The following is an 11,621-nucleotide window of genomic DNA, read 5'->3' on the forward strand; positions in this document are numbered from 1 at the left end:
ACCTAGAAAGACATGTACACAAACAACCACAAAATTATTGACTCGCACCAAGCTCATTTTCAAAACATGACCACATACGCAATGATGTCTGCAAAAACCAGTAGCAGCAACTCCCTTTCAACTACAAGTACTCACACCCCAATGGCTTCTGCAAACAAATTCGACCTCAAGAATGACATGGACTTTGGCAAAAACACGCAAAACCCCCACCCACTACAATAAGCTAGGTAGAAAACCATATCAAATGAGGCCTACTTTGAAAACTTAAGGCAAATGAATCACGAACAACAACTAATATTTGATGACATTATGCTACAAAAAAGAACAGGCCAAGCCGAATAAATGCACCTATTCATTTCAGGTAATGCAAGAGCAGGGAAGACATTTGTTGCAACAATGATGGCAGAAGCATCGCGTTGACACTACTCACACAACAACACAATTAACATCGAGTTACCAAAGGTGCTTTTACTAGCATCATACACAGGAAAGGTGGCAAGGGCAATTGATGGTAGCACTCTGCATGCAGTGCTCCATCTGCCATTACTAACAAGCACTTACACAAGCCTTTCAACGGAGAAGCTATAGACACTGTCCATACAATATCAAGACGTTGAGGCCATCCTGATAGATGAGATATCTTTGGTAGGCATAAACACATTTCTTGCATGGCGGACATGTGGATGAGGGAAATAAAACATAATCACAGCGAACCATTCGGCAGCATGGACGTACTTCTTTGCAGAGATCTTTGCCAGGTGAACCCAATGAAAGATAGCTGGATCTTCTCCGAACAAACGTCAACAACACCCATGTTGGGCTTAGTTTGGAGATCATATGTCTAGTACTACGAGTTGAACTTACCTATGCACCAGGAGAAGACCGCATTCTTAGACGTACTTAATAAAATCAAAACAGCAGATCAAACTGATGAGGACATCACCAAATTGAACACACTGCACTTTAAACCATTGTTGGACGAAAATAGTATTCCGCACTTGTTTTTTACAAATTCTTTGAAGAACCAACACCACCAAAAAGTGTTTGAAAGCTTGCTCGGACAACCACATAATCTCGCAGCAACTGATACCAAGCACAAGACATGTAGCAAAACCATAATTATCCTAGACGACCTTAGGAAAACATGCGGGCTACTACAGACAATACATCTAAAACCATGCATGATTGTTGAAATATGCTCAAGCAACCTAGACACCAACGACGGTATTGTCAACGGTGCGGATGCTATTATAAGAGACTCTAAGACAAAAAAAAAAACTGTTCGAGTCTGGATTGAATTCACAGGGAAGAAAACAGGTGCAAGAACTCGCTACGAAAACAAGAAACTATACGATGCAAACACAAACCCAGAATGGACACCAATCTTGCGAATCACTCGAGAATTCCAAGTAGGTAACAACCACTTGAACAGTGTCACACGAAAACAATTCCCAATACAAGCCGTAGCTAGAAGAACAATCGGCCACTCACAAGGACAAACCATGGACGCACTCGCATTTGAACCTAAGGGGATTAGGACCCATGGCTTGGTCTACACGGCATTATCAAGAGTTCGTGACCTAGAAAACCTTTACTTCCTCTCCAGGCTAGGAAAAAAAAAAAAAAACATACAAAACAGTTCTGCAAGAAATAACAAGGAGGCGACTTCAATATTGGCTACAACTCACAAACATCCCCAACAATAAGCTCAAACGACTAATGCGGTTGTACCAAATGTAATAGCTGATCACAACACCAACAACCATACATGGAACAACCATAGACCACATCTGGACAAACTCAAAAAAAGAAACAACGAAATTCGGCAGTAATTATGTGTATTGGTTAGACCACTCCTTGCTGTACACAACAATACAAACATAATCACGGCCCACTTCTACCACAAATTAACCCCAAAAAAAACAATCCCATGGGTAGGCCCACTGAAGATACTTCAGCTTGTTTTTTGCATTGTACAAGTGCCAAGAGTGCCTTCATACAAGGTGACCAAGATAAAGCGCTGAGCCGCCCTACTTAGGACCGGCACATACACACTCACAAGTTTGGCGGCATGGTCTTAAACTCTATTGGCAACGCTTCTTTATTATTGATGTGACATTTCTTTAGAGTGGTTGATTGTGGGGGAAAACCTCCAAAAAATGCTCTTGGCACGTGAAAACGTTGGCTCTTTCATCAGGGGGGGGATCTATGGCTCTTCATCGTCTAGTTGCCCTCACTGCCCACCCTTTGGCACCTTGTCATGGTGAGACCACCTCTTCACTTATGAATTCTCCACTCCACTCTTAACCACGCAACTCATCTCCATAGCTTATTGCCAAATTTTTGTCATGGTTGTTGACCCGTCTCAGTTCATGGCTGTTTCTCTATGAATCTTCAACACCTATTCGAAATTGGGCTTTGTGAGGCACTGTCTAGCTTCGACGACGGCAATGCGTATTTTATATTCTTCCATTTACCTTTAGGCACAAAGAATACTTCTCAACATGGTTTTCGGCTACCACGTCCCACAACATCCAATCAAACATAGCCTCTCTCTGTGGAAAGAACTGCATAGCCTGCTGTGCAATGCTTGTTAGCTCATCGTGCTGATGAGTGACGAACAAGCCGTTTCTCCCTAGAAGCTCGCACTCAAGGAAGCAAAGAGCTTTTGTCAAACCAATCGACGGCGATGGCTCCCCATTGTATACCATATAACGCATATATGAAGGTGGCTTTGCCAAACCAGGCAGCCAGCTTTCTCCATAATCCAAAAGTACAGGGACATGCCCAAGTGACATGGAGCACTGTTTGTCTTGCACGATTGCAAAATGTGCATAGCGGTAATCATCCATTTTGAAAGGCTTGCCTGAATAGCCAACCTTTGATGCATGATTCTTCAAAGAAGAAAGTTGAGCTTAGCGAAGGGCCTAGCTTCCCAGATTTCTGACCGCCTTTAGCAAGGTAGCGTTCTTTAACCCTCTTTCAGAATGGCATTCGTGAAACTTGATGGACCGCTTGGCTCATTAGAGAGACAAGGCAGCATTTTGGATGGTCTAAACCAATGAAGGACTCAACATTTTTCTTTCTGACTACTTTTGCAGGACTGAGTCTGCTCTTTACCTCTGTCAGTATAGAAACTCAGTACGAACACTTTGGTACAATTGATCTACACTACCATTGGTGGCTCATGATGACCTCTTTGAATGTTTGTAGTAGCTAATCCCTACTATGCTTCATGGGATGCCACACTAGCTTGTCCCTGTATGCTTGGTATGGGGATGTCATAGTGGATTGTCCATATTATGTGCGATGGGGTTGATGGCTTTAACCTTGTGGTTGGCTGCATGAGATTCACGTAGAAATAAATATTTAGTTGTGACTGTGTGGAAAAAAATGTAATTATTGCGGTTAAAATAAAAGATCTTGAACGATGGTCAAGGCAAAGGATCGTGGGCAATCCTGTTTATTTTGAGATTTGGCTACGAGTTAGATTACCAGCTAGTAAAGGCCACGCTTAATATCACAGAAAGACCTTACCTGATATCAGAGAAGATAGTGACAGCAGGTTGATTATAGTATGTATGGATTGGAGTTGGTGATGATACCCCTGTTTTCTATTTGACAAATCAGCTTTGATGTGTCATAAAGTATCCCATGTGAAGTGATGGTGGATTATCCGAACACTGTTCATACTATAAGTACAGAGAGAGTGATGGGAGCATCTATTCTGCTCAGCCTTGCTCAGAGTTTGTAGCTAAGGTGGCTGTAGTTAGTGCAGGATTAGACTGCCTACATGTGGAGCATTCTTGGAGCATGATTGTACTTCTTTTGTACTCAAACAACTCCACGAGTTTGTGGAGCACAGTGAGTATATCTTTCAAAAAACATCACAAAACCTAGTCATACCCATATGGCTAACTATCTGGTAAGAGAGAATCTATGCAATACCAATGTAAAATTGTATGAAGTCATGGACCAAAAAAATATGTATTGAATCTGCAGTACCCTGGGTGATCTTTGCATTCTGGCTTTTGGAATTCGGAAACTCTGTATGCTGCATCTGAATCCTACATTCATATTGGTGAAGGGATGCACACTAGAGAAAGTGCATGCTCACCTCTTGGTTATTCCCCCTGTTTGTATCCGTGAACATGAAGGACTATACAATCTGCCACCAGGTCTGTTTCCTTCATGACAAATTGGGCTGTGAGAAAATTGTTAGTGTTGTGTGATCAATGTATGCTTTGAATTTGTTCCATGCATTCTTTAATTACATGCAATATGCGTGGCATATGTGTTTCATTTTAAGATGGGAATTTCTGACCGAACTTGTCAAGGCTTGTGAGTTTGATTGTGCAAGGCAGGGTGTTGGCCTCTGTTTATATTTTGGATACTTGATTGATGCAGTTGCCTTTCTCAGAAAGCCATGCTTAGGCAGTGTCAGTGCTCATCTGGAATTGGCTTGTTTCACCTGTTTGCTCTTATGTTATAAGACAAGCAAGTTCTCCCTGTCTGTCTGTCAGTTTAATTCTTCCAGCCTCGTGGCTAACGTGTATATGGTAACATTCCCTGTACCCTAGTTGGCTTTTCCATATCACATCAAATGCATAACCATGTAGACGTTCTCTAGGGAGATAGTAACGTGGAGCTTGTATAGCTTCTTCACCACAAGTATTGATATGTGTTTTGTAAAATAGCAAACATTATGATTCTTGGCATCCACATGGGGACTTGACAATGCTGACAGGTTTTAGCAGACCAACTTGAAGATTCACCATGGATTGTTCTACTCTTTTTCTAATAATAGCTTCTACTGATTCTCTCGCTTGCAGATATTTTGGCTTCTAGAGTCCCTGGCTGGCTAAGTGCTTTTCACCAGCAAAGTAAACACTGGTCAAAAAGTTTGTACCCCCCTTTACAAAAATTACACAAGAATAATTGTGGTGTGGAGGGTTTTCTTTCAAATCATAGCGTCTCGTGGATGCATCCAGTTGGCTCCAGCACGTACAAGGCCTTGAAATTGCAAAGCTATCGATCATTCTGCTCGTCTCACTCAAGCCATAATACAGAGTCTGCAAATGTGCCTCAGAGGCAAGATAAAACAGAGGCTCGGTTTAAAGAATACCATTGTATTGAAGTGACTATTGTTGAAGAAGGGGTTGTAGGATTGGTTGTATTGAACAGGCCTGAGGTACTGAATGCCCTTTCTGAAGGTTTGATGCATGAGGTTGTCAGTGCTCTTCACGATCTTGATGCAATGCAAGAGGTATGATTTCCATTTCTCTATAGATAGTACTCCATACAAAATTTTGAAACAGCAAGAAAATAGATTTCTATTTTGCTTGGGTGCACTCAGGCTTTTTTGTATAATCTTTTGCCCTTGAGATCTGATGTTCCCACATGTGCAGATGAACCTTGATGTTAAATTCTGTGTCTGAAAATATAACTTTTTCCAATATTGTGGATTAAAATAAAAAAGGGTGAGAAGAAATCATTTCATGCTCTGATTAGGACCAATGTTTAGAGTCTCCTTATCACTTAAAGCTGCACAGTAGTCTCATGGAGATGGGGACTTAAAATAAAAGAGTGATATATTCCATTCAAAACAAATCATACAACAGGTGGGAGAGAAAGGGAGATGGGGACTTCAAACATGACTTTTGAGTTGACCTTAAGTATTAGTCCGGCCTCTACAAGAAAGCTCCTTTCTTCTGTTTTTTGAGACATGACTACATAGTAAATGAAAGATGTTGAGGGAAAATGTGAACAGTCGTAAACTTTATGTGTTAAGCTTCATAAGCTAGGAAATATGAAAGCACAACTTCTGTCAACCTCCAGCCTCATCTGTACAGTCTCTCTGCCACATTACACCTGCTTGCCAGATCGAATCTTGTGGAAGCTCTGATGTTTCCTTCTGAACTAGAAAGCCTTGCCCAAGCTAGATTTTTGGGCTGGACCACTAGATGCAAGAGGCCTTGCGCTCCTCCATTGTGCTTGGATAATCTTGTGATAGTGTGGCCTGGGGTTTTCTTGAGGGTCCCATATGATGGACTTTTCTAGCACCGGTGTACGTATTTGATCCTCTTCTCTTTGGCAAAGCAATAGGTAGTTATAGGAGGGGCAAGGGAGATTCATCTTTGCTCTGACTCTCTTGGTAAGTTTGTCCTATATTGGAAATAAAAAGTTGGATTGCACACATGATATGAAGGTTTAAATTTGCCTTTGTAGAGGGGATTCATAAAATTTTGCACCACTTTCAGAATTTGGCATATATCTCACAAACCTGATAGATTGCATTTTCCTTCTCATATATTTGTTTCCTGCAATGGTCTTGGTACATAAATTCTCCAACCTTTCAAGAGAATATAATGATTTTCAACGGGATGGAAGGTTGGAGCCATTGTTATCACAGGAAAGGGTAAAGCGTTTGCAGCAGGAGCAGATATAAAAGGAATGAAAGACAAGAACCTCGTTGACCTGTACACTTCAACCTTTCCTGCAAAATGGAATGATGTTGCAAGAATCCAGAAACCAATCATTGCTGCTGTCAATGGGTAAGCTTGGTTTTTGTACTTCTTGGTCCATTGCCTAGCATCTAGATTTTACTAGAGGGATTTCTTTGAGTTTTTTGCTGCTTTATGCATTCTTCATTGTAAAGATGTATTTATATGGCAACTCTGTTATCTCACCAGATATGCACTTGGGGGAGGTTGTGAGGTTGCTATGATGTGTGACATTATCCTTGCCGGAGAAGCAGCTGTTTTTGGTCAACCTGAAATAAAATTGGGGACTATACCTGGCATGGGAGGCACACAGAGACTTATACGCGAAGTTGGCAAGTCTCGTGCTATGGAGATGATTTTAACAGGACAATATTTCATGGATGCTCAAGAGGCTTGTCAGAGAGGACTTGCAAGCCGTGTGGTATGAATTTCTTAATCTTTGCTTCTGAGGTCAGACATCGTTTTCTCACTAGTAGGCAGATAATGATTACCTCATCGAGAGCTTTGTTGAATTTAACACTTGCTGCCTCCCAAACAACAATTTTTAGCTTATACTTTGACAGATGCTTGAGTGACATTTTTTGTAAAACATCTGTATTGAAAATCATTCATACCTTTTTCTCTCAAAACACAAGTACCATGCAAAGCTCGATATTGCCAAAATCGAGCTGTCAACCCTACTGGCCTTGTTGCTCAAGAGTACAATTGATAATACTCACACACGTGCACTCAACGTGGCTTGACTGTCATCTACCATGGCTTCTATGAGACCGCCTGGCATTTGAGACAGATGAAGAGACAGCTGACTCCCCTACAAAGTTGAGTGACCCTGCTTGTTGCTACGTAAAAATCCCAACAGGTCATCTCAACCTCTTCTAGGCCGGCCTATGCATGGCTCAACTGCTACATAACTTAGGAACCTGACCCACTCATGTATAGGGGCTAATAAACCTCAAAACACATGAAATTTTCCTTTCAAGCTCTTTTGGAACAAGAAGTTTCACAAACGCATATGTAGGTCTATAAAGTTTAGAGTTCTCCTTCCTACCAAGGATATCTCATTAAAAACAAGGAGTTATACTTGTTGATAAAGGGATGTCAAAGTGTCAAGTTTAACTCTTGATAAAGAGGTGAGGTTTTGCTATCTATCGGTGTGACCATTGTTGTAACTGTTGGCTGTGATGCTGTATGATCTGGAAGGTGCTATGACCTTGCTTGTATTGGACATACAGTTGACTCCCATGTGCCCATGTGGAATTTTGATCTATTTCTTGAACATCATTCTGTTGTATGGTGCCACTAGAGACACTTGGGGGTTGCTCTTTGCAAATCACTTCTTCCGAATGAACTCAGTCAACATGTAGTAAATTTTCTGGTCCTTGAGTGTGCTAGTGCATTGGTGCTCATCATGGGTTTTTAAGCTGTGCCAGATTGCACCCTGAACCTGAGTGCAGAAGGAAGTGAACAGTACACTCATCTAGATTTAGCAAGGGCGAGCTCTATGCTCCATTTCCATGTCTCTCAGGCTTTTTTGATCCCTTTTCCACGTTAGAAGTTTGTAGCCAGAGTGGGGCAACAAATTTTTCGATCAGTATTGTTGGTTGTTTTTTTGTGAGGCTCTATTGTCCAGTGCCCGGTTAGCTAGTGTGGGGCAAACAAATTTCCATTGTCCATTGCCAGGTTATCTAGACCGGGGCAAACAATTGTTACCGATAGGTAATCTCAACTGTTTTTTTCTATTATTGAAGTTTTTGCTGGACTCCCACTAAGCCCTTTGGATGTCAGGTGGAACTTGACATTTCAGCTAAGCAGCAAATTGCCCCAGTGTTAGAGAGTGTTTGGCACAAGCTCCTTTACTGGAGCTCGGCCAGACTCTCCTTGGCAGGGGGAAAGATTAAGGTAGTGTCAGTGTATCAATAAGATTAGAAGGGTAGGGGGCACTTTTGCCCTTGTACAAGGTTTTCCCTCTTAACCCAGTTAGTGGTGTGTGTGCTCTCATCTCTCGTTAATAGTTGAGTTGGGTTTTTTAGGGTTGTCATGTTGGCACCATTTCGCACTTCAATCTCTCAATTCTTCCCTATACTAAATCTGATGAATCTCAGCAGAAGCTCCTTGTCACCCTGCAATCTCGTTGCTTCGAGCCCTCCCACACCCGCCCACCTCAGCTCCACTGCCAGGGCAACTTGTGGGACAGTTTCATCGCGATAAACCTAGTTGGTCAGCTTAGTTTGGAATAGCCGCCACCTTCTGGAGCAGTTCCGTCATGCAGGAACTTTGGCTGGTTGGCCCTCCAGTGACTGGGCGTTACTTCTAGAGGCAATTTTCTGCCGATTCAACCACTTTCTGGCGAACCTGTTTTGGAGCTACTGTCACTGCTGGAATGGATAGTTGGGCAACTTAAATAATCTCCTACGCACGTCCAGACCACTATCTAACTGTCATTGCAAGGAATATTGAATCATTTATTAGCACCAAGGAAGTACATATATGATATCGCATGCCCAAAATAGAATAAACACACAATTATCATGCAATTAGAAGAAATAAAACAAATATGATCAGGCTGATACTTTTTTTTAGTTTTCAGTCTGAAGAGGTGGACAACCATTGCCATTGTAATTGACAAAGACTTATTTATTGGACATTTATGGAAAGAAGTGAGCTAGAAATTTGAGTTGTATCTTGGTTCATCTCCTTTAGTGCATGCATATTATGTGAAGGATGTATGCCTCCCAAGAGACCACTCGATTGGGGGGTAGTGAATGCAACAATTTGCCTACAATACTATCTGAGCTATAGTAAAAAAGCCTATATCTTAATAATTGTGTGAGGAATTGAAATATCTCAAATACCTAGCTAATCAGGTTAGCGAATGGTGAGGCTTGGATTAGAGGGCAAGGCCACTAACCAAGGATGGAAGGCCTTGGCTCATCAGGGTTATCCAATAGCTAGCTTTTGGGTTAAGGGAGCCTCGAGGGCAAGGCTATTAGCTAAGGGTGGATGGCCTTAAAGCTAAGGACTCTAGTTAGCCACCTAGAATCGAGGTTATATATAGCATAGAAGCCCTCACAGTGCCTAGCTGGAGTTGGGTGCATATATTGATAAGCAATGGACACGCAGGTCCATAGCTACAATAAGCTAGTTCTGTGCCTTTCTCATTGAAGAGTTTTTGGTCTGAGAAACTGGTATATGCTAGGACATGCCATGGATGACTGGTGGCCTTTTTGAGCTTCATAAAGAACTTAATTGTGTGGTGTGTTCGAGATGATGCCGTCTTACGTGTTGGGAATCTGTCTATTGATAGAATTATATCCTTCAGGAACACTATAATATTAAGGGATCTTTTCATCAAACTTTATTTGTCAGATTTATATGAGTTCTCAGTCTTTATGATGGCAGTTTTTAGCACCAAGTGAAGTCCCATGGTATTGAGACCAATGTGAATAGCCAAATTTGAAAATTTCATTGGTTGGTAACCAACTGATGGTCAGAGAAGCAATATTATACACAAAACAACTTGTTTTCAAGCTTTGCATGGCTGTGTGGACATTTCTAGACGGCTTTAGAAGGCACATGTTAGATTCTATAGACGTCTTTGGCCAATGCAATGCCACAGCTAATCTACTTTGCTGCTCTGAAAGGTGAGATGCAACATCTACATTAGCAGGTAACCCCAGCTTTTAAGAAGGCAAGTCAGCATCACCAAGTATCATACATCTGAATTGTAGAACCTTAAGGATAAAGCTCGATTTTGAAAATTCATCAAATTATTCTAGATATGTAAGTCTTGAGGAAAAGTTATTGTCCAGGCATCATGCATCTCATTCATGTTGCGGTTTGGCAGATTACAGGAGGTAATGAAAAACTGCTTGATGAGGCTATTGCTATGGCAAAAACAATCTCACAATTATCCAGACCTGTGGTGCTCATGGCGAAAGCTGCAGTTAATTCTGCATATGAGATAGGGCTACATGAAGGGATAAGGAAAGAGCAGGCTATCTTTGGAGCAACATTTGGTCTTGATGATCAAAAGGAAGGGATGTCAGCATTTGTTGAAAAGAGAAAGCCTGGATTTAAGCACAGGTGAGTATATGTCACTATTATTCTACAAGGGTCGAGTTTTCTCCTGGTATTGATGAATGGTGGAATATTGTTTTTACCTGGGCATGTTCTATAGTCTCCTACAAATCTGCTATCAGAAATCAGGATACCAAATATGATTATTAGTGAAATGTCCCCTTTTTAGATTTATTGGATTGGTTTTGTAAAAAGTCAAAGTCAGTGTTTTCTAATTTTGTCTAGCAGATTTTCTCTGAGAACCTGCAGATCTATGTTCTGGTTTTTGATTTACAACAAAAGGATTTTGTTACAGTTTTAAAGAGGATGAGCAAAAAGGTCTACAGCTTTTTTTCATTTATTCGGGAAGCCATGCTCGTAAGAGATGGTCCCGTGTATTTTCTAGAAAACATGGTAAAAGCCATTTAGTAAACATCAAGAGAGGTGTTGTCTTTACAAAAATTAGGGGTGTCCCCTATGAGCTTATAAACACACAAAAATGAACATGGAAAGCAATAGGAGCCTCAATGGAGCAGGAATGCAGGAACGAGAGAGCCAACTGAGCAGTTGTTAAGGGTTAGGCTTCCAAACTGCACATTCATTTTGCTGATAAACTCCTTAACCACACGTTGTCAGGAAATTGTGATGCATGTCCTAAAACTCCTCCTTAGTATAAAAGCTATCTTGACAGAATATACCATGACATGTAGGCACAACTGATGCTTTTTATATTTTATATTTTAATCCTCTCAACACTGATACTATTGAAGATGAAGTGGGAGTTGGAATAAGGATTAAACAGTGTGAGAAACAAAGCAAACTCTTTATTGCACAGAATCAAGTACAAATTAAGAATCCTAGGTCTCAGCCTCTCAAATATTTGAAGTCTCTCAATATAATGAGTTTATAATAGAATGCCATTGCTTCTATAAATCACCATTTCTCCAATTGTGGGACCCAGTGTTTCTGTCCTAATTAAGGTGTCCAGATTCATCGTAGGAGCACCGATATCTCTGATTCCAAACAAGATGTGGAAGATTGCACTGTGAGTTTAGGTCTGAA

At 41.1% G+C, this 11,621-nt stretch overlaps 1 protein-coding gene across 2 annotated transcripts; it reads left to right on the forward strand.

Moving 5' to 3' along the window:
- The first annotated feature begins 2,151 nt into the window (after positions 1–2,151).
- Positions 2,152–10,830, forward strand: LOC147904088 (uncharacterized). Of its 2 annotated transcripts, none has more exons than XM_087370495.1 (5): positions 2,152–2,263; positions 4,833–5,266; positions 6,391–6,554; positions 6,693–6,924; positions 10,348–10,830. In XM_087370495.1, exons 1-5 carry the CDS (start codon positions 2,209–2,211, stop codon positions 10,588–10,590), a joined length of 1,128 nt encoding a protein of 375 aa, XP_087226621.1. In that variant the 5' UTR covers positions 2,152–2,208; the 3' UTR covers positions 10,591–10,830. The 2 variants fall into 2 exon arrangements, with proteins under 2 accessions (XP_087226621.1, XP_087226628.1); XM_087370502.1 differs by lacking the exon at positions 2,152–2,263 and adding an exon at positions 2,364–2,961 and having other exon boundaries at positions 10,348–10,828.
- Positions 10,831–11,621: the final 791 nt, after the last annotated feature.

Source organism: Dipteris shenzhenensis, chromosome 3 (genome assembly GCF_047967505.1).
Source record: "Dipteris shenzhenensis isolate YYH24624 ecotype China chromosome 3, Dip_SZ_1.0, whole genome shotgun sequence".
Lineage (NCBI taxonomy): Eukaryota > Viridiplantae > Streptophyta > Polypodiopsida > Gleicheniales > Dipteridaceae > Dipteris > Dipteris shenzhenensis.

Coding starts and splice junctions, on each gene's coding strand:
- LOC147904088 (XM_087370495.1), top strand. CDS start 2,209: ATGGCTCTTCATCGTCTAGTTGCCCTCACTGCCCACCCTTTGGCACCT. Junction 5,267..6,390: donor ATCTTGATGCAATGCAAGAG/GTATGATTTCCA, acceptor ACGGGATGGAAG/GTTGGAGCCATTGTTATCAC. Junction 6,925..10,347: donor GAGGACTTGCAAGCCGTGTG/GTATGAATTTCT, acceptor GCGGTTTGGCAG/ATTACAGGAGGTAATGAAAA.